Here is a 23,606-nt window from a genome sequence, read left to right as displayed (position 1 = left end):
CAGTACAGGAGAGATATGGAGCTCCTGGAATAGTTCTAGCAGAGTGCTACTAAGTCAGTYAAGGGTCTGGAGAATCTCTTATGAGGAAAAGCTGAGGGAGCTGGACCTGTTCAACCTTGAGAAGAGATGGCTGAGAAGGGGCCTCATTAATGTGTATAAATATCTAAAGGGTGGGTATCAAGAGGATGGRCCAGGCTTTTCTCTCTGCTATCAGCCAATAGAACAAGAGGCAAAGGCAGAAACTGATGCCCAGGAAGTTYGAYCTGAACATGAGGAAGAACTTCTTCACTGTGCAGTGGCTGAACAYTGAACAGGCTGCCCAGAGAGGGGGTGGAGGTTTCCTCACTGGAGACATTGCTTCTGGACACAGTCTYGTACCATATGCTCTGGGATTACCTTGAGCAGGGAAATGGGATCAGATGACCCACTGTGGTCCCTTCCAACCTGATCAATTCTGTGATTGTTGTGTGTCGGGCCCCTGTGCCTCACCTGGCCATGTCAGTGTGCACTGGGGTCTGCCAGCACAGTGTTGAGCAGAGTCTGGCTGCTGTCATTCGCCCTGCTCCCTGGCATATGTCCATGGTTTGCTCACAGTTCTGTGGCTGAAGCATGGGGTGACTGTCACGTGAAAGCCACTGGCTGCCTGGAGAATGTGCACTGGGAGATGGTAAAGCTGTACCYGCAGAGCCAGTATTTGAATGGCCTTTTCAACCATTTTTCATTGACTGTAACATTGCAAGCTAACATTTTTCAGCTGAAGGTTTTATTTCAGAGCTCTGAAGCTTTTCATATGTCAAGAAGTAAATATAGAGGTATAAATTTAGTAAACTGCTACATTTGTTTTGAAGAACTAAAAAAAACAAATCAAATAAAGCCAACAAAAAAACACGAAAAGTATGTACTCTCACTGCAGTTTCTTGTTTTGCTAATATTTTTTGGACTCATTCCTTCTGTTTTCAGTCTTAAATTTTGGTCATTAAGGGCAAAATTARCTAATTTGTGAGAGAAGATTCAGCCACCTTTGACATAAGGTGGAAAAGATTTAAAGGTCTCTTATGCTGACAAAGGTTCACAGCCAATGGAGGGGAGAAGATGCACAGAAAGAGCTCAAACTTGGTCATAGCCCAATTTTCTCARTAAACATGTAGGAGAGACAGGTATTCATATTTTGGATGGGAAGTATGAAAATATTACTAGTAAAATTAATGTTGAGCTTTTTAGAACATTCTTTGTTTCTTATCAAGAACACACTTGCACTTTCTCAGTGCAACATTAAAGCTCCTTTTTCTATGTGAGAGACCAAAATCCTAAGAGCATACAAAAAGGAATAAGTTACTGACCTAGATCACAGGAACTTCAGGCCTTGAGTCTAACTTGCCCAAAGCAGGGTGTCCTGGGTGAGCCCACCTTTCTCTGGGCTTTAGCTAGTTTCATCTTGGAAAGCTCTGAAGACAGATACCATGCAACCCTCTCAGGGCTTCCTGTTCCTGAGTGTCCTGGGATCAAAAGGTATTTCTGGTAGTGGTTATATAAAACATGATRGCCTGAATAAAATCTCCACATCAGAGTTTCTGCTTACCTGAAGCTGTGAATGGGAAAAAAAMCCCSAAACCCCAAAGATACACACTACCATTTTTATTGCAGCTTCTTCCTGTTAGTGATTGGGATTTTTTGTGGTTTTCTTGTGTTTTTCTCTCTTTCTCCCCCTTGTTACTGGTGTCCATGGCCCCAGACAGGCTATTCACGAYAGACAGCCCTCTGGTTTGCTACATTTCTGAAACTCACCATGAACAGACATTACCGAGAATGGAAGCTATAAAGCAAAAACAACCCTACAAAAATTTTCTCTGACCAAGGTGACAATCATCACAACCCTGGGATGGGAGATGCCAGTGGGAGTTAGGCCACTGATTTCAYTGCAACCAAATCACCTTGGAGGGCTTTGCCTTATGGACAAATTTTAACCCCCACCCCCACAAGGCCATGATGATGTAAATAAAGTGTAAATGTAAAAATCTGAGAGGACGTGAACAGTAAAGAACACACTGGACACAAGTTAGACCAAGTATTAGTATGTATTTATGCACAAGAATAAAAACAGCTTTACAAGTTGAATTGGAAATTTAAACAGAGGAAGTTTAACAGCTTTTGTATATTATATTAAATAACCAAAACACCTTTTTCCAAAATTGGTAAAGAATAAATAATATAATTTACAGTATGGTACAAAAAATAATCAGTAAAGACAGGCATTTTGCTTTATACATACACTATATAGGTATATTTATAGTCTATAAAACAAATTCACATCTCAAACAAGCCAGAAACTTTAGATGATATGGCTTAACTATTATTAAAAGAAACAGCATTAAAGTTTGCTGCTAGAACCGTAAGCTCTAAAGCAGTTATCATGTTTCAATAATTAATGATAACTTATTGCCATAGTGCTTGCCAAGGTTTCACTTAGTTGCCAAGGTTTCACTTAAGTTCACTTAATTTACAAATTGCTGTGAAATTAACAGATTCAAAGGTTTGAAAAGGTTAAAAAAAGTGCATTACTTTCCTTATAAATGCATCCGAAGTTTGAGTGTAGAAAACAAAATGCAACTGAATTTCCACTCTGGGATCTGCTGTCAGTAAATGAGATGTCTTTATAGGTTAGATTTGATTCAAGCCATTTAATTCTATTTAGAAATAAAGAGGGTGTCAAAAGAAGGCTTAACAATGCYGTATAAAAACTATTACTGTTCCTATGCTTAGTAGGTTTAGTGATACAGGATAAAATTGATTGTGTGGGTGATCAGGATGCAACACCCAGCACAGAACTCTGTTAGCGTGTGCACACACATTGGGTGGATCCAACCTTGGGCTATGGTACTGCTCTGCACCCAGCCCACAGACACTGAATCTTCTGCCATTTACCTTGTCAGATACTCAGAACTGCCTTATGGTAGATAAGTCACTGAGAGGTAAAAGCCTAGAGCATTAATCCCATACATGGAGGCTGTTAGTGTCCATYAGTCCTCTCCAACACCCAGCAGAGCCCCAGGCAGGTACTAACATAACAAAGCTGCTCCTACCTCAGAAATGATACTGCGGGCATTTCAGTATGATGTACTTGGATGTCTGCTTAGCCTGACACTGTCCCTCATACCGATTTTGTTATTGCTATTGGGAAGCTGAAAGAAATAAAATTGAAGAAGTTTTGAGTATTACAACTCCCCACACACGTGCACATGTATTCATGTACGTGTATGTGTGTGCATACATCACCTCTTTAGCTGTCTCAGGAACAAACTGATGATGACTGCTATTGTAAAGCACACTCACCAAAAATATAGAGCTTGTCTGATCAGAGAAGTGTTTAAATGGCTTTTCATGTAGTAAGGGTAACAAATACTGCATCAATTCAGAATTACCACAATAATCTTAATTATTCTCAAGTTTTTCCCTTGTCCTCAAAGGACTTTTTTCTTACAATGCAGTTTGCAAAGCATTATATTTCTGAAATCAAATTCTGCTTCATAATCCAAATTTTAAGGGGCTAATGCCAAACACATTTCTAACCCCAACATTCTGAGTGCTGAACTGGTTTCTGTCATTTATACTCTGTTATTACTGGGTGGTTCAAACCCACTTGCAAAGGTTCAGGGTATTAGAAGTTTTCTGATGTCATGGTATCATAAAAAATAGCCATTTGTGCTGCCTTCATTCTGAAATTGTGTCCTTCCCCCCGGGAAATGAGTGGGCTGATTCACGCAGGCTGACAGCTTCTTTTGTTGCAAGCAAAAAGCCTTCAARGATCAGGATGAAGTGCTCTGCTCTCCACTTCTGCAACAGGTGCACCAACACTGGCCCTTATTCTAGGCAACTTCAGAGCCAAACCCAGYGTTACATCCATTGCATTACCAGCATCAGCAGGGAAGATGAAAAATTTGTCGAGTTACAAATACAGTGGAGACCCTCACATTAGTCTTGCAATATTTAGAACTTTAAGAATGAGATTTCAGATTTCTTTTTATACAGTACTTGATTAGAATGTAACACATTCCCTCCTGCATGTTCTGTAATCCAYAGCCATAGTAGGTGCCTTCAACTTTTGTCCTGCAAATCGGAAAGATTTCTGGAGACACAGCATATAGAATAATCAGCATTAGTAATGGAGGAACCCAAAACCAAGAGGGAACAATCTAGGAAGGCCCAAACAAAAATACAGCTAAATTTTAGGTAAAACTGAAAAGTTTTTGTGGGAATGACTCTTGAGATTAAGGGGTGTCTTCTCCATAGCAAGGGGGAATGCTCAGAACAAAATAGGTCCAGCATTCATTTCTGTGACAGCCTCCACCTTGTTCTATTCCAGGTTTATGTGGTTTCCTGACAATACTGTCAGAATTCTCAAAAAAGGCTCTGTAAGAATAACGAAAGAGAAATGATGACAGAAGGACTCAATATCTCATATGATGCACAGCCAGGATGGGAAGTCATCCCGCAGCTATGAACTTCTCCATTCTTCTAGRTATGATCTTCCCCTTGCTAGTGACAGAAGTGTGGCTCCCTGCTGGGAACATCCAACTGTACTTGTGCTGACTTTACACAGCTGTGTGACTCATGTTAATAGAGCAGAATGCAGTGACCTGGTACATGGGTCTTGGAATGTCATCTAAATTACATTCCTTTTTGAGTGAAATGGAAAGGCTGCTCAGGGCCACACAAAAGGTGCATCAGAAAACTTGTTCCATTTTCTCCTAATGACAGAAAACACAAAGCCAACTCCAGAGAAGCTARAAAACATCTGCCTAGAGCAGGGTAAAGGAACTGGGTGAACAGCAAACAGAGTCAGTGCATTGTGAGCAAGTTACAAGAGACTCCAAGTCAAAGAAATGCCTTCTACATGTAGCTAAAGGCAGTCAGAACAACAMCCACCAAGTACAGTGCAAGTTGGGAAATGAACCCATGATAACATGCTAAGGGAGGAGAAGGTTTGTTTATTAATAATACAAAGTTGAGGTTTATACAGCAGTCCCTTGGAAAAGTTCAGAGCTACTCACATCAGCCAAGGGACATCCTCTAACTGGAGAAGCAGGCCACTGCTCAAAAAAGAGCACAATATGGGTATTCTTGCTCAGGACMGAAGAGGAAAGGAAAGGGAATAAGAAAAGTCTCCTGAGTTATAAAGCTAGAATTGATGGACAACCAGCTCCCAAGAAATTAACACTATATCCTTTTGAACCCACTGGAATCAGGATCTGGGTTTTTCCTACAGTAAAACATGACATTAAATGCACAGGGATTTCAGAGAGGGAGTGCCAGACCCACTCATGCCTGAGAGTGACTGTAATGAAGAATGGTCAAGAACCTGGAGTTCACAGAACAAAAAGGAAGGAAGGACTCAGGGATAAAGCTAGGACTTGACACTTCTCTTCATGACACAAAACTGATTTCAACTGCCTTAGTGTTAACCTAGTATTTGTTCCTACACATTACAACATTGTTTTCAATTTCCTCTCCCAGGTAAATCCTCAGTCTTTGTGAAGGTGGCAATATTTACATGTTCCTAGCAAAGCCAAGAGTAATGATGACACAMCTTTCCTCGTGTAAGCTCTTTTGCCATGTTTGCAGACCAAAAGTAACTGTTCTTCAGGGAGAGCATTAAAGCACTCTCCCATTYACAGGGTGAACTGTGCAATGTGCTGAAGAATCTCAAAGGTTAAGAATGTGTCAGTGTTAAGAGTGCAATCAGGGTGATGGTGATGATGATGATGATTGTGATGTGATGGGGTATAAGAGCAGGGGATCCATGCAGCACGGGAGGAGGGTGGATGAGAGCTGCCCTACCAGAAAAAGCAAGCAGGTGTGAGCCACACAGGATTGGTCAAAGAGCCAAAGGAACAGAGTGGTCTGTAAGAACACAGCTCCAAGGAGTGGCTGTGCCCTGGACAGAGTGCAAGAACTTCAGTTTGACTGAATGGTAAGAAGACTGCCAACTACGACGTGTCAAGACACACAGCAGGTCCCCTACCAACCCTTACCCTTCATCTTCAACTTTTATGTGGATCCAAAAGCATGGCATTTTGATCACTACACAAACAATAATCCATGTATAGGAGCTTGTGGCAACCCCTTCTCTACTTCAGCTGCTTGCTTAGACCATTCCAAAGTACAAGTCCAGAACTGTCCCACAAACCTGCAATCTTACATCGCTGATGCAGGGACACGCAATCTCCTGTAATGTTATTCCATGTTCTGTTGTTGCCAATATATTGCACATTCCAGGACTTGCAAGTACTCCTTGAGACCTCTGAAACCAATGCTTCTCYGTTACAAAGAAGCACACAGGACAGGGGTCACTCAGCCTCAGCTGCTGCTCTCCAGTCTGCCCTCATCAAGTTTCAGCACTGCAAGCTCCAACTAAGCTGAACAGTCTGCACCAGCCTGCTGGTCATTCCCTTACTGCGAGAGATCCCCAATAGGGGGACCACCAGCTCCTCCATCAAACAGTATCTCCCTGCGAGTCGGCTCAGGTATCGACAGTTCCTGGGCAAGGTCATTAAAGCGAGATATGTAATCTATGCTGTTCTCATTCATCATACAAGCCAGCTGGGAATCCACCACCTGGAAGAGCCAAGGAGAGAAGAGGTAAGATACATGTCAGTGGCAATCTCACAGAATCACAGGGTTACTGAGGTTGGAAGGGACATCTTGGGAGCATTTTATCAAACCATCTCGCTTGAGCAGGGTCAGCTAGAACAGGCTGCCCTGGAACTTGGGCAGATGCTGAATTATCCCCATGTGCAGACATTCCACAATTTTCTGGGTTCCCTGTTTCCATGCCTGATTACCTCAAAATAGTTCTCTTGTCTTCAGGTGGAATTTAATGTGTTTCAAATTTTGCTTGCAGCCTCTTGCCCTGTGAAGAGTCTGGCTCCCTCAGCTTCATACCCAGCCTCTCCTCATATGAAATAGACACTTTATCTCACTTGACTGGAGTTAGAGAACAGCTCTTCTCATCCACAACTAAATGGAAGTTTTTAAAAAATGCAACCACCTATGGTCTCAACAAGCCTTACCTGCTTCAAATTTAGCATTAAGGTGCACAGGTAGATGATCTAAAGATATTACCTCTGCCACAAGAGCTGCTCTGCTGTGTCTAACATGGAGTCTTTACCCCATTTTCTTCTAAAGGCAGTTGGTAATATCAAGGGCTGCAATATCACTTAAAATCCATGCAAATAAATTACCATATATTTCTTTTATTAGAATGCACCTTGACAGCTTCTCACCACCAAGAGGAACAGAATCTTGATATTTATGCCAGAAGTGGATCTGTTTCAGATCTGAAGCTGCCAAGATTACACTAAATTGGCATGAGCTTGCTGCAGCTCCTGGTTACAAGGTCTGTATAAAACCTTCTTATTCAAGTCCAAAGGGCAATGGAGAAATGACACATTCCTTCCATAAGGGCAAGTCCCCAAGAAATTACAAGTTATGTAATGTTGTACTGAGTTATTAACTGTAAACTATGAGATAACTGAGACTGGAAGGGACCTGAAGAGGTCTCTAATTTAACCTCCTATTCAGAGTGAGGACAGGCCAGCTCACTTGAAGCTTTATTGATGTCAGCCCTGGAAAGCTCTGAAGACACACTGCCTAACATCTCTGGGCAACCTGTTTCCTTGCCTGCCTATCCTCAGAGAGGAGGTTTTATACAGATGTAGCAGAACCTTTCTCAGTTCAGCTTTTGCTTGTTTCTGTCACCCCCCCATCACCCCTCTAAAGCGCTTGGCTACATCTTCTCAATGACCCTACTGCAGGCATTGGCAGGCAGTAAGGTTCCTCCCACCCTGAAGCCTTTCCTAGTTTGAACAAGCCCAGACATCACCCTTTCTTCACCACGTGATCCTCCTGATGAACCTCAACTGAACTTGATCCAGTTAATCTCTTCTATATATATATACTGGGTGCTCAAAACTGGTCACAATATTCTAGACATTGTTGCACAGCAGGGTAAGCTTTACTATTCTACAGAGTAGAGGACATTAATCATTTCGTTCAATATCCTGGCCATGCTCCTGTTAAAAACAGCTCATGACATTGTTGGCCACCTTCGGTGGCACAGACCACCCTGGCTCATGCTCAGCTCTTGTCTATTGGTGTACCCAGGTAAAGCAGAGCTGCTTTCCAGACAGCCAGTTCCCAGCTGATACTGCTATGGAGTTATTCCTTCCTTGAGCAGGACCTTGCAATTTCCTTGCTATGCTGCATAGTGCTCCTACAGCATTTTCTTTCTGTCTGTCCCTCTGAAAAGAAGCTGTGTCCTTAAGTGTGTCACACAGCCTTAAAAACTGCTGGGCTTCTTTCTAACCCTTCGAAAGAGTTCAAAACAGAGGGATAGCTCTGCCAACAGAGACAGTAACTCAGTAGCACAGACCTTCTGCCACCCTTTTAGGTGACTTGATATTAGCCACCTCCTGCTTCTTCCTTCTGGACCTACTTATTTTTTCCTACCAGGCCTCCAACTGTATTGTAGCTGCATCACTATTAACCTTTCTCTTATTTTTAACACTTTCAGTTCCGGCTCTACAAAGCAGGACACACAAAACGGAAGGATTGAATCTCTCTCCGTCAAAACAAAGGTATGTCCAACAGGTAAATATGACCTCCCTCAGCAAAAAGAACCTGGGTTGAAGGCACTCACAGCAGCTGGTGCTGGGTACCCTCAGGTAATTTTACATCCTTCTGTTATGATTGTAACCCTCTTCCACTGAGCCAAAGTGCAGGTGTCAAAGCACCTCTGACTTAGAAGTATCTCAGCAGAGTCTGATAGTACCCAGTAACTGTAACTTCCAGCACAGCAAGAAGAAGCAGACTCTGAGTGCAATTTGCTGACATACCTCTGCCACATCTGCCAGGGACCGTGACACAAAGGAGTCCCGTGAATTTCCATCCAGCAGGCTGGGTCCCAGTAAAGAGGTGCCACTGGTGTTCCCAGCTGGAGTTGGTAACATTTTTCGTCCCTTCTCCGGGGAAATGAAACTTGCTGCAAAGAACAGGCCCATCAGTAAGTCACTGCACTGAATGTTTTCAATTGGGAGGATAAAGAGAAGGATAAGGAAATTCAAAATGGAGGACAGATATATATTTCTTCTGTCTTTTAAAAATTATGTATTACCAGCATGAATACCATCACCACACTGCTAAGAGCAGGGAGACTCATTACACTGGCCCTATGAAATATTAATTACAAAAAACCCTCAACAACTAAACCTAAACCAAACCCAATGAGTGAGCCCATGTCTTTGAGACAGTGTTCATCAAGCACACAACAAAATCTATTTTTCCACCAGCAGAGCCAAAGGCATCTGTTCATTTTGGCACAACAGTCCAAATGTCTCACCCTAACTAATTAGTCAGGCTCCAAACAGACTACAAAGAAGTGCCAAGGAATTACTTGTCCCAATCTGTAGGCCCCAATCTAGCAACCGGGACCTTTCAGGAACAGACTTGTAAAGAGAAAGAAAATGTACCAAAGTCAATGCTGTGGAAATGAAAGCAAAAAGTACTTGGAATAATTCTACAAATGTGCTACTGAGTTTACAATTTTCTAAAGGGTTTACTTCTTACAAACAACATTGGGTTGTTTCTTTTTTTTAACAGGAAAGCACTTTTTGGTTGCACTTCTCTGCATCTGGACACTTACAGAACAAGCTGCTGAGGGAGGAGTCTGTGGAGTCACTGGGGTACCACTGGGGGTCATGGGTGGGTGACGCAATCCAGTTCTGTTGAGGACTACTGGATGGGGACGGAAGACTTTTGGAGCTGTCACTGCCATTCAGTTTTGCAGGAGAGAGAGAAACACCTTCACCTGTAAGCCAATGCCAGGGATCACGAATTTAGTCAATGTGATAAAGTTACAGGACACTGCACCAATCTTTGTTTAGAAAGGAAAAAACTCCAAACAATAACCTTCCTGTCCCATATTTCCTAGAAAATAAAGGCCAGGCACAGAATTTTATTTCCAAAGGTATTTGGGGAAAAAAAAGCCCCAAAAGCAAACCCACAAAAACATCACCACCCAAGAACTGCTTGCTGGAAAAATTTCTGTTGGCATGTAAGATGACAGGCATTTTCTTTTAAGTTGATAGGCAGATTTTAGCTCATCTCAGACTTACTGTATTGGCCAGAGCTGATAGCTATTTCAATGATGGAATCACTGATCTGAGTAGCAGGTTCCCCTTGAGAAAGCACATCTTCAGGTGGTCCAGGCAGGGAAATATCCAAGAGAGCAGAAACATTGGGAGGAGAGAGCCGAGTACTGGAAGCTTCTGATGAGGAAAGTGGAAGGCTGGACAGACCATTCTGGAGAGAAGTCTTGGCCAGTTCTGGCAGAGAAAGGACTGATGTGCCCTATTACAAGAAACAGARTTAATTGTTTACAGATATATTAAGAACCCAAAAAACTAAAAAGCAACACTTCAGCTCTTGAGTATCAGATTAAAACCAGACTTTTAAGGGAAAAAATCCAGTAGATATTATGCCTAAATTAGAGGAATATACTATTTATATAATAAACCTGACTTATTTTAATAAAAAATACCTGTAAGTAAAAACAAATATGCTTCAGCCCACATCCTGCCAGATCATCTGAAAAAATGAGTCTGCAACATTCCAAAGAATATTTAAAATAGCCTACATAACAGAACAAGCATAATCTTAAAATTACATAATTTTGGTAAATCTACAAGATAGCCCCAAATAGATATATATTAATTTGCCTTTGTATAGGCAAACACCCTTTAACTGATGGAAGAGTATACAGATATTTGAAAATGTGACTGATAAATCACATTTATTCACTTTTTATAGCCAGACTTCCCAAAATTCAACTGATCTTTAAGGAGTATCATTACCAGTACCTCATCGTGGAACTGTAGTATGGTTTTTTTTTCTGATGTTGTGTATAAACAGCTGTCCTAAGAGCAAGAACCAGAACCCAAGGCCCCATTACCACAATAAATGCCTCATAGATTCATGTCCTACCATCTGCCCCATAAAAAAGTCTTAATTTCCTTTATGCTCGCCAGCCAAACTAATTTGACCTTTATCACATGCAGGTGTCACAGGGAGCATGGAAAGTGCTTCCACTGAAGAAAAGAAGGCTTAAAATTCTGACACCAGGCCCTGGATCCCACTGGAGAGAGAGGCTGGGTACAGGATGACAACAATCCTACAGTTGCAGCTGCTTTTTAAGTATCTGGCTACACCTTACTGAATCCAGCACAAACAACAGAGAATCTCTCGAAAGGATGCTGACATACAATCACACTTTTAGTCTTAATACTCCTCCTTTAGTGACATGGAGGCAGCAGGACTGTGAGCTGCTGAAATCTCCCCTTGTGATGTCTAAAGTACACGCACAGATATAGCAGAGCAATTGTAAACTCCTCCACTCTTGAGAAATATGTAAAGCCTATTTATCCTTCACAGGTCAGGGACTGTCAGCTTCACTCTGATTTTAGGGAATGGCACACATACAGACACACTTGAGCAGCTTTCCTAAAATTCTTTAACTTCTTCAGATGCTGGGAATTTCACTTCCACCAGACAGTACCAGTAGTCCACAATTACCTGGGAATATGGAGTTTTAACTAGCAATASCAGTGATATTTGCACAGAACATTACCCACTCCAGAGCAGCGTTTGTTCAGCACACACTGTACCTGGAAGCCATCCTGCTTGGGCCGAGCTGGCAGGCTGATGTACGGCACCCGGCACCCTGGGCCTGAGCCCTGCAATCACAACATAAGCCACATGAGTGACCAGATGGAGAGGGAAGAGATATGGGCCTATCACCAGTTATCTGTGCTCTTCATACATCTCACATCTTTCAAAACTGTCCATCAACTCCCAGAGAACATGACATGGATTGACATGGACTAACATGTATCTGGTCTGTGCACCAAGGGTAACATTGCAGTTTCCATTCCAAATACAATCCCTAAAAGTCCATGTTTTGCCCCAGATTCCCTCCTGGATTTCTGAAACAGGATGGAAATTGGTTCAATGAGATGATGATTTGATCCCTCAACCCCAAATACACACTACACAACACAGACTGGGTGTGCCATGACAGCAGTGTCCAACAGCAAGTCCCAGGAGAAAGTTCACTGAGGAGTGATAATAATACAGTTTTTTTATAAGATGAAAGAGCAAGACAGATAAGCATTAGAAAAAAATCTCATGTAAGAGCCTCTGACCTCCACAGTGGTGATGGAGCCTCCGTTCCGATGTGCTACTGCTGGCTCCTGCCCTGTTACTACTGTGGGCACTGCATCTGGTGACAGTGGAGACACACCTGCCAAACCATCTGCATCCAGGACAGGCATGGGGCTACCAGGGATAATGCCAGCACTTTTAGCTGCCAAGTCAATAGCACCTTGTGTGAAACAAAAACCAAAAACCACATTACAAGCTTCTTCTTCACTCTGTTATGATTCTCTAAAAGATGATTTTTTTTAAACTTACCCAGAGTCAAAACTCAACCCATCTAAAAAAGCATCAATGGTAATGATCTAATCAGCTGGGTCAGCTGCTCTCTGCACCAAGGGTAACATTGCTTTTAGCTAAAATGTTTAACTTTTCTGCCCTGTTCCAACCTGTTACCAGGTATATCAAAATAGTTGAGAAACCTCCCAGTTCCCCTCCCATCCTTCCATTTTTTTTTCTTTTCACATTTTTGTCCTCCAAATTGATAAGTATTTCACTGTGCAATTTCTAGAAATTTCCTATGGGTTACTAGGGGAGCTCTAGAACATCAGAGCCTTCTTTTATTATCTTGACTCTGGTAACCATGTAGACTCAACGTAAAAAACCTAAGTTGTTGCAAGGGTCAAGCTCACCCAAATCTTTTAAAATCCACTTTAAACACTGAATGTCTTCTCATCTCACAAGAATTGTCTAGGTAAAACATACATGCAGTCACTGTCTTCACCTCATTAATTTTTCTAGTTATGGAACCCACTTTCTGTTGCAAGACAGTATCTGCCTGGAGAACACCAGTATGACTTTTATTGCAAAATTCAAAATGACTTACTAGACAGATGGTTGGTGGCCTGTGTTGGAAGAACTTTGGGCACAATTGGACGAGAAACAGCAGCTTTAGTCAGTGAGGACTGGATTGGCCGAAATGAACCTCTCCCTGTGGGGGAAGGATTAATACCTTTCAGGCAAAAGAAATCTAACACCCTTGAAGCAGAACACAACACAATTCAACAGAGGCAAATAAATTCCAAGCAGCAGCAAGCTGCAGGAATGCAAGTAGCAGAGATGATGGAATAAAGCTAAAACAGTGATGTGAGTTAAGCAGTGTCTTGCCACAGACACGCAACAGAAAGTGCTGCTGTGCTATTGGAGCTGCTCCCATACCTTCAGTGAAGAGAACCCTTCAGGTCTCATGCTGGCTTGGATGGGGGGTCACCTGTGCTACCACTGTACTATAGAGTGTACTAGCAGAAAAGGACATAAGGGCAGTGTATTGACTATGCTTTATAAAATTCAGACGATATCCCGGGTATTAGGGAAAGTCCAACATAAAACCTAGACAATTATACCCTACAGAACACAAAGTCCTATCTAAGTATTTTATTCCAAATTTTTTCTCCCTGTTAGAACTCCTTGCTCTTCCCTGCTATCAATCTTGGGAAATTGAATAAAAATTTCTATCACAAGCATGACTTGCTTAACAATGACCCAGGAGAGCAATCCCATCATCCTGCAGGCTGGTGATACTGTCACTTTGAAAGGGTATTTTCTTCTTTTTAGAAATTACTTCATTATGCAGTTTTAAGGGACACTTTTCAGTCCACAGAAGTGCTAGAAGAGATGCAGACTCACCTGTAATGGATGAGTTGGATAAGATAGAAAAGGAACAGACATGCTGGGACGGATTTCCAGACGGCCTGGGGAGCAGTGTTCTCTATGTGAGAGAAACAATAAACCGGAACAGATTAAAACACAGACAGAGGGTAACTCATTGTATAAGGTGCAGAAGTTCACAAGACCTTCCAGAATAAGCAGAGTATTTCTGTGGCATTACTGTCATGCACCAGATACAGCGATGAGATCAGTGTGCTCTTGAGAAAAAAGCTACAGATAGGAATCATGTGTTTTCTCTGTAAACTACTAAAAGAAAATATTACCATACGGAAAATGCTCAAAGGAATGCTGATTAGAACTAGATTCCTCTCTGATTATATATGCAGTGATTTTCAAATCTCTCTCAGAATTACAGCAGTGATCTTAAGGATGGGACTTCGTGTGCAAACTCATCTGCCCTTAAAATTCAGCAAGCATGGATGATTGAGATAGCTGTGTGTACTTGGGAGCTCTTAAAAGACATGGAATTGCCCAGATCTGAAGGTCTTAGGATGAGAAAATAGTCCAGGGGTAATATCTGTGTGTCCTACTCTCACACAAAACRGAAGACAAGAAAGGGTATATTGACACTTGGGAACTTTGTCTTCCCCCAGTAAATTACCATTATTTAGATTTCAGATTTATTTTTTCTCACCTGCCTCTGGTGTCCCAATGGCATGTGCCTTTTCTCTGGGTTATCAGAGCAGTCTGAAGGAGGGTAATGCCTGTCTCTCATCAAAACAACATGACAATATGCCACCCCCCTTCCATACACTTCTTCCAAAGCCCCATTTTTTCTCAGGAATCATTGTTCTCTCAAAGTGTGGTATGGCTTATTTCACTAAAGAAGCTTATATCCACTGCAGTTCAACAGCCACTACTGAGCAGGAAGCAGGAAAAGGATTTAAAGGAAGATTTTGTTGTTAAGAGGGCTGCCAGCTCCAACACTGTCAGCACAGGGGCACACTGTCCATGCCTCAGTGCCAGAAGGCCCAGGCAGCAGAACCTACTTCCAGGACAGAAGCTTTCTTATTTTTCTGAATTACCTCAGGCACCGGACTTCTGCTGTTGTTGACATTCTTCATACAGGAATATAACATGCCTGGTAACACTAGAGACTGAGGTGTTTGTTCCTGCATAATTTCAGCTTCACATTTCCAGTGCATGCATGTGGGAAATTCAGGTTTTTATTTGTTACGTGCAAATCACTATAGCCTTAATGATACTCAGGGAGCAAAGCAGGCATTTACACTTTCCTCTGACCTGTACTACCAATGGCTTCCGCAAGTGCCTGTTCCGTAACTTCCGGGGCTTCGGCAGGAAGAAGTCCGACTGCATCTGGACAAGAACAGGAAATGCATTACAAGTATTTTAGGTATGCAGACACAGAATAAATTATACCCCCTAAATTCTTATTTTCAATAAAGTTAAATTTAAGAGTTGACTAAAATACTGTGTTTTGTTTCAGACAGCACAATATCCTTTCCACTAGAGTCAGAATATTTTCCACCAATAATGTAGTTTTTCTTTTTTTTTTTTAATAGAGATAAAGCTTTGTTCCCAAAAGCCATTTTACTACTTAACTACTGCAGCTTCCTATGAAATTTTTACTGAGATTGTGTACATAAAAATTAACATTTTACTTAAATACAGCAATGAAGCTGTGTTAAAATTAGCTACACAACAGAAGAGAATCAGTTYTTGCTAAACATGGCACATGTGTGTGCTGGAGCAACTTAGACAGCAAATCAGTTTCATTGGGCTGTGTGATGGCATTCAGATTTGAATTATCTGACTTACCTGAACAGGTAATGTTACTTCAGAGCCCAGTTATATAGTCAAAATCTGACTCACCTCAGTTAACACAATGTTAAACTTGAGCATCATACGAAACACCGCTTCACAGGGCAGCCCATGCTTTCTGATGAATCCAGAATCCCTGGAATACCTCCTGGAAGCTGGCTCATGCACACCATGCTGCACTTTCTATTCAATCATCTCACTTACACTGATAGTGTCCAGGTGCTGCCGGAAGGTCAGCTCTGTTTCCTTGCTGGGTAGGAACAGCTTCCCATGGCGGCTGTTGGGGGGGAGGGTTGTAGGGACTGCAAACAGTCCACTGTCAGCCTCAGTGCTCCCAGAACTTGAAGGACTGGCCACCAAGAGAGGTCGAGGGAGGTTTCTCAAACCTAGAAGATTTTAACAGTAATTTAAATGAAATAAAGTGAAAACAGAAAGGAAGTAACTCTTTAGCAACTGAAGTACCATAGAGAGAACTGTGACTTAAAGATTCTGGCTGTCACCAGCTGTTTCTAAAATCAGGAATCTCTCCAGATTTCAGTTGTACCACCTACAAACTGACATTTACCTRCATTGAATACCACTAACATTCACTTCCTTTAAAATTCTTGGAAGTAGGAGATTAAATGTRATTTTACTCTACTTAAGAATATAGAATTGAAGCCCTGTTTTCAGCCCCACATAGACCACAATAATGAATTTATCTCTTCAGCTTGTAGGCATACTTGAAAGCCTACCCAGTAAACAAACTTTATCTACCATTTCTTATGTAGGGCAAGATAATACAAACACAGAGACATTTTACAGTGTTTATGATTTATTTACACTCCCCACCCCTACTTTCCCTATGGTAATTGAAAGTACAACTCCAATAAAATCACTCTGGTGATGAAGCAGGGATCAATTCACCAAAATACCTTCCCAAAAATAGACTGTCCTCAAAATACATTTGGCACAAGGAAATAATGATAGCTTGTCTGAGTAAAASTTTCCCATTTACATTTAAGTTGAAAAAAACCAGTAGGATTTTCCTGTGCTGTGCCCACCCTTCAGGCAGCCACCTCGGACGAAAGCCAGCACTGTTAGCCTGTCACTCTGARGTATCCAAGATGTGTACCTGCCTCTCTCCATACAGGTGTTTTACAGCACCAGTTAATCCAATTAACCTGCTCCTGGGTTCACTGCTCTGGGCTCAGAGTAGGGGTGTGAAAAGKAGGGCCTAAGGATCACAACTGGTCCCAGTAACCCCAACACCATCACAGACTTTCCTAAAGTCACAAACATTTGGTGGCAAATACMACTGGGCTGAAGCACAGAACAGAAATTCTTGGCCTGCATGGCTGGGGCCCACAGGTTACAGCAGCTGTACCTCCTATTAAAGAAAAGGTAATTACAATCATTCTCTATCATAYAATTGTAGAATCACATTACTGGTTTGGGTTGGAAGGGACCTTAAAGCTCATCTCATTCCASCCCCTGCCAYGGCCAGGGACACTTWCCACTAGCCCAAGCCCTGTCCAACTTGGCCTTGGACACTTCCAGAGATGAAGCAGCCACAGCTCCTCTGGACACCCTGTGCCAGGGCCTCATCACCCTCACATAGAAGAATTTCTTCCCAATATCTAAGCTAAAGCTCTAGTGGCAGAATGTCACAGAAAATCTYCAGTATTTATTCATCAACAGATTTTACTCTGGGCATTTACTTGCCTGTTTTGTAAGCTGATACTCTTTGAGATMTCACACCCTGTGCCAGTCAGCTTGTGCTGGTTCAGGCTGGGAAGAGGTTTTCTTCAGTGGCTGGTATGCAGCAGTTTTGGATTTGTGTAGCAAACCCTGTTCCTAATTCAGGGATGCTCTAGTTACCCCTCAGCAGCTCTTACACAGGTCAAGACCTTTACTGCTCCTCACCCCATGCTGCYGGTGGGGTGCTGGGGATGCATGAGGAACTGGGAGGGGACACAGCCAGGACAGCTGATCCCAGCTGACCACAGTGATATCACAGACCATGGGGGGTCATGCTTAGTGTACAGAGCTGGGGGAAGAAGGAAGAAGCGGACATTCAGAGTGAGGGCATTTGCCTTCTCAAGTTACTGTTACATATGATGGAGCCTTGCTGTCCTAAGGGTGGCTGAACACCTGCCTGCCAAGGGGAAGCAGCAAACTAATTCCTTGTTCTGCTTTGTGTGCACAGCTTTTGCTTTACTTAAGAAACCATTTTTATTTCAACCCATGTTCTCTCACTTTTACTCTTCCAATTCTCCCCCATCCCACCAGAGGGGAGTGACTGAGCAGTTGTAGGGGGCTGAGTTGCTGGCTGGGGTTAAATCATGACACAGCTCCCCAAAAAAACAAGCATCGTCCCTAAGAGTGTCTCAGGAGAGTTCTGCTGGATTGTGAACCACATTATTGATGTGCATTGTTATTCAAGATTCAAAGCAGCACTGGATTTAATACAATTCTAAAGCAAATTAATATACATTAATGTTCTCAGACAGTGAAGTTCCTAAGAGTAAGAGCATTCCTCCTTCCAGTGTTACAACTCTGGGAAATCCTCATCATGGTGTGAGGTATTAACCAGTTGAATTCACCAAGTGGATTTTTAGGAATACTCACCTGAGGAGGTGGAAGCAGCACCAGCAGMAAAAGCCTTGTTGTTGCGAAGGGCAGACTGATTCCGTGTGCAGCCTGGACTCCTGGTGTTGATGGCAATCACCTTTCCTGGGGGAGTCAGGGACTGCTCCTCCTGAGCAGGCTTTATAGGTGATGTGGCAATGGAGCTCATCTCGGGTGTCTGAAAATGCACATTAAATGGACATTGTGTGCTGGTACAACAAATATATTGTGAAACTCAGTGTACTTCGGACACCTTAAAATTAAAATATGACATACTACAATACCTTAAAGTAATCTAAGCAATACCYCCTAGTGGGAGTGAAGGGCAGCTGAAATTCCCTTCCTGCCCATTTAACAGTGTTGGATATCACCAATACAATGTATTAATTTATGTTACAATTGGGTTAACACTCAATAAGCTTCACACAATGTGCTGGATCACCACAGGATAGAAAGTAAAAGAGAAAAAAGGTGTTGGTTTTAATTCAGCGTAAAACYATTTTCCATAAACTCCATCCAAGAGGGCTGCCCTGGTGGGAAGTACATCTGGACAAAAACATTTTAATTCTCTCTTAATTCTATCAGGTAGAGTTTGAATTTTTTCCCTTCCTTTTTCTTTCACACTGTAACACAGCACTAACAAGAGACACGTGCTTCAATAATCTTCTAGGCCTATCCAGTTGTTTTATTAAGTTGTTAAAACTGTTTTCTAGAAAACCCTCACGTTTTAAAGAACCTGTGTGCAATAATAGGCTTAAAATTACACTTCCCCCCCCCTCCCCCCAACTGCAATGCCACTTGCAGGTTTGTTTTATGCTGATGATTTTCATTCAAGGAATGAACCACAGCAGAGCTGGCTGCTTTGGTTGTTACAGATTATCTGGAGAAAACAGGAGGCATGCACACAATCAATCCTTCCTCTTAAAATACCCTGTGGCAAAAATATTATGGTTCCTGTCATTATTTGATGAAATGCAACTTTCAAGAATTCTACAGTGCTTTCAGTGAGGCTGTAAATATCTTCCGGGCCTCTGCAACATCAGTGTCACAACATTCATTCTGCAAGGAGAGTTTATGTTTTTCTAAAAAAACATAAAAGAAACAAAAAGAAAAAAGAGAGTAAATTGGTATTTGACAAATAAAAGGTTGCATTCCTTCTTTTTGCTGGAATGTATCATATGATACATATCTTAAAGTGCTCCTCTATTGTAGTACTATACTATACAAAGTAGCTACTTTGACTAAGACAGCTAGAGTGTGAGAGTGACAGGGAAACACATGCAAATCCTAACTGCTGATTCCTCCCCCTCTTCAATTCCTTTCCTCCCAAGTCTCAGCGATATCCTTCTTTATAGTTTGTGATTGTTTCATCATCATGCTTAGCTGTCACCTGTGTCACCAGAAGTAAAAGTAGATGCCAAAGAGGAGACAGTGTCCCAGGTCTGTGAGATGTCAAACCAAAAGTCTTTGCACTTTAAACAAAGTCTGTATCTGGAGCTGCATCTGAACAAAGATGGGTTTAAATTTATAAAATCCTTCATTCTATGTCTGTAGAACGAGAATCAAAATGAACTTTCGGGGGGCTAAATCACCAACAACAAAGGATCAAAGAACTTTGTGTTTGGGAACAGTGATACATTTGCATCTTGGGTGGAACAAGATCTTYAGCTCATCATATCTACCACAGGCATTTGAACAGATCTGTTGAACTCTGTGTCTTTTAAAAAGATGTTTTACTAAGTTTCAATTGGCTGCACTAGGTGGAATTGGCTGCCCAGGTATCACTGGRGCAGATCTTAAACACAGGTTACAAAGCACAAGAAGAAAAGCAAGTTCATTTCCTAAGGTCTCCCTTAAGGGAGTCCCTAAGGACTGCTAAACATCTSTTCTGGAGTCTGGGAACTTTTACACAAATAATCAACTGTGGCTGGTGCAGATCTATTGACTGCTATTCTGAAGAAATACACACTTTTCACTTCTCATACTTTGTGTCATTTGAACTACATAAACATTGACAACCCAAGGTTGCAATTTTCATGTCGAATATTAATCTCATCCAGGCTCCATTTCCTAGAAAAGGCTGGATCAGCTCATCTTCCAAGGTCCCTTCCAACCTGGGCTGTTCTACGAATCTGTCAATCTATGTTCTGTGAATCTGAGCAAGAACAGAAGGCACCTCACCTCACAACTGATCTTTCTGGTAGTCACATTAAATGTTCACTGGAACACCAGTGAGACTCACAGTGAACCAGAAGTTAAAGCATATAGAAGCAAAGTCCACTCTGTAAACAGCTGTCTTGTGTTGTGGTTTCTGTACCATTTAAACAAAGGAATCTCCAGGCCTCTTGACATGGCTAGTTATTGATTTATTGTGAACTCACAACTGAGCTATTATTCCCCAAATCTACTAAACTAGAGTTTAGTATCTGCAGTGTGAACAAGAGCTACTTACTGGTTTGGGATTGACTTCAGTAGAGATGAGTTTCAGAAGGCAGTTTAGGAGCCTCTGCTTGTGAAAGCTGGGACATGCAGGGACAGYGCTGGACTCAGATGTTTGCTCTCTAGCATCCTGAGTTTCTGGCTCCAAGACAGCTAACCAGTCATATTCCAGCTGCAGCTTGTTCGGTTTGCCCATCATGAGGTAGACTTCAGCCARTGTAAGGCTCTCAGAGGTTCGCAGACTCCATCCTTCTTCTCTAACCTGTTGGGAGAGCCGACTGGGGTCATCCTTGGGAGACTTGGTACTGGATTGTCCCTGAGGTGGAGCTGGAAACAAGGAAGCCAGCTTCTCTTGAGAATCCTCCATTACGGCATCTGTGATATCCTTGGTACAAGCATCCAGCTGCTGGCCCTGGCTGTGGCTGGCCTGAGTTTCACTTTTGCCGCTGCCAGGGGAACCCTCAACACCTCTCAGTAGCTGGGAGCAGGAGTCAGAGGTCTCTGCACTCCTCCTGCTTGGAAAAGCCACCAGAGGAGCATTATCAGCTGCTGGAGCAGAGTCTTTCCCATGCAGTTTGTCTGTGCAACAATATTTCTCTGGGACGATTAGGTCCTGACAGGACTTCATGTACCGTGGGAATGGATCCAGCAGAGAGAGTTCCTCCACATCAGGGATCTTGCTGCAAGCACACACTGTGCTGCATGAGGGCAGCACAGCTGCCTGGTCACTGGCCAGGGCCTCCCTGCCCTCCATGCAGGAGGCCACTGAGCTGAGCTTTTCCTGGTGCCCTCCTGGATCCTGAAGTCCAGAAGGCGGTTTCTGGACGGAATTAGTGATGCCAAAATTTGAGGCTGTTCCTTCCACCAGGACAGGCTCYGGGGCACCATCTTCAATGCTTGCAGAAACTTCAGCAGTAGGCTGCAAAGTTCTGCTGGGCTCTGTAGTGCTCTCTGCCCTTCCAACACCCTTACCTTCTGTTCCCCGCAGGTATTTCAGCTGTCCCCTTGCTGTGCCCTGACCACTCTGTATGCCGAGGATTTGGGCAGGGGGAAGTAAGTGAGAGTCTTTTGTGTTCTGTTTGCATTTGCCTGTTTCCTGCCAATGCACAGTACAGAAAGCCTTGGAGTGGACCACTCTGGCTACCCCAGGCAGCGGAGTGAGGGTACAATTCTCCCCTGGAAAGAGATGGAGCATCACTTTCTCCTCTGAGAAGCTGCCTCTTGTTTCTGAGTCTCTGGAGTCTTGAAGTTGCTGTTCTTCTAGTGTTTTACGCTAAAAAAGATGTGTCAAAGAATGTAACACTCATTTGTCCCTTCCAAAAAAAGCACCTGGGAGCCTRTTTTGCAYGTTTAAAAAAACAAGTTTAAAATAAAGTAGCTGATCATGCTCTCTCGTGTTCTCATGACATGTTCTCTATTCAGCACAGATTAGAGTGAACACACTATAATCAGAAATTAGGTCCTTTGTGGTGATGAAGACTATAGTGAAGACCTGCTACAAGCMCAGAATAAGCCTCCATTCCAAACAAAATTACTTCTCTCTGTTTCACACACCACCATAATTAAAAAAACAAAGCGCAACCAACAAACCCCAACAAAACCAAGCAAAAACTCAAACACTGAAAAGCAAAGAAGCCTCTCATGAGTGAAGCAAACTCTATCTTACATGCTCTTACATCTCTCAAAGTTTCAAGTGCTACACTGCTGTTACTTCCAGGCTCACAAATTAAAMAGAAAAGCTTAAATTAAAAGCCCAGGAAGAGGATCAAGACCTCCAAGTCAGGAGGACTAGGTTCAGAACAGAACAACTGTTAACTCACATATCTTCCTATTGCGTGAATCAAAGCTCAGAGGCAGGGACACCCTGAACGCGGTATGGCTCAGACAGTGCAGAGACACATTGCAGGTAGCAGCAGCTACCTTGACAAGAAGCTTAAGCCTTCATTGGTGAAACTGCACAAAGTGCAAAGATATGTCCTTAATCTCTATGCTGAAACTGGAAACAAAATTGTGAGTTATTATCCAGGCTCTAAGGGGGTCAACCACTGACAATGAACCAGACTAAGATCATTGGCTGAGGAAATAAAATAAAAGCAGGAATTTCATTTATTCCTAACTAGCTTTCACTTAATCATAATAGAGAAGATTTGAGGCAAAAGCAGAACATGAGATCTCCCATGAAAGCCTCCATTAGAGATGCTGAGACTGATCTCTACCTTTAATAAGCAGGGACTGTTATATTTATGAAGTAAATTCACTTTTACAATGCAAAACTGAACTTGGAAGGGAMTTGCTCCCAGGACACAGCACATGGAACAGACCGAGCAGGAAAAGGATACAACCCGCACTTCATGGAGAGCCCACTTCTGCTTCAGGAATTCAAGGAGGCTGGAGACCTTCCGATGTAACTCCACGATCATCCTGTATGCAAGAGAAACAAAGCAAGGGAACAGAGAACAACTGTCAGCAGGAGCTTCAAGTCCTAGCTTTGATGCTAGAAGAATTACRAAATAAACTGGTATTCTACAATGCCAGCACAAAGAACACTCCCAAGCTCTAAGAAAAAAAAAAACAACAAAACCAAAACATATGTTATCCCACAACTTTAAAATCTAGGTAACTCAGAACTGTGACAACTCACACATCTTAAAAGCCTGTCAGATAACCGACTGCCATGATTCAAGAAACTAGCTTTTTCCATATGAAAGAAGATAGGAAAAGATCGCAGGATTTAGCTGAACTGCTAAAGTGAAGGCAAGGCACAGAGCTACCACATAAAGGATAGAAAGAAAGAGAAAAAGGGGCACAAGACTCTTAAACATTTACTTTTAGAAAACCTTTTA

General features: G+C 42.4%; 1 protein-coding gene across 3 annotated transcripts in view; it reads right to left on the bottom strand.

The window, feature by feature from the left end:
• Positions 1-2,066: 2,066 nt before the first annotated feature.
• CRAMP1 (cramped chromatin regulator homolog 1) overlaps positions 2,067-23,606 on the bottom strand; it is a 50,517-nt gene continuing 28,977 nt past the window's right edge. For all 3 annotated transcript variants that reach the window (XM_057382833.1, XM_057382831.1, XM_057382832.1), the window contains exons 9-21: positions 23,103-23,184; positions 20,777-22,036; positions 18,325-18,502; positions 15,919-16,100; positions 15,175-15,249; positions 13,891-13,972; positions 13,091-13,195; positions 12,255-12,433; positions 11,718-11,786; positions 10,170-10,404; positions 9,698-9,862; positions 8,892-9,037; positions 2,067-6,612 (exon numbers count right to left, since the gene is read on the bottom strand). In XM_057382833.1, coding sequence (XP_057238816.1) covers positions 6,448-6,612; positions 8,892-9,037; positions 9,698-9,862; positions 10,170-10,404; positions 11,718-11,786; positions 12,255-12,433; positions 13,091-13,195; positions 13,891-13,972; positions 15,175-15,249; positions 15,919-16,100; positions 18,325-18,502; positions 20,777-22,036; positions 23,103-23,184 — 2,923 coding nt within the window. In that variant the 3' untranslated portion in view covers positions 2,067-6,447. The remainder of the gene's footprint in view (positions 6,613-8,891; positions 9,038-9,697; positions 9,863-10,169; positions 10,405-11,717; positions 11,787-12,254; positions 12,434-13,090; positions 13,196-13,890; positions 13,973-15,174; positions 15,250-15,918; positions 16,101-18,324; positions 18,503-20,776; positions 22,037-23,102; positions 23,185-23,606) is intronic.

This window comes from Malurus melanocephalus, unplaced genomic scaffold (genome assembly GCF_030028575.1).
Source record: "Malurus melanocephalus ecotype Western Australia unplaced genomic scaffold, MMel_1.1 scaffold_588, whole genome shotgun sequence".
Lineage (NCBI taxonomy): Eukaryota > Metazoa > Chordata > Aves > Passeriformes > Maluridae > Malurus > Malurus melanocephalus.
Note: the sequence above shows the minus strand (reverse complement) of the source record. Positions and strands in the feature narration are given on the sequence as shown.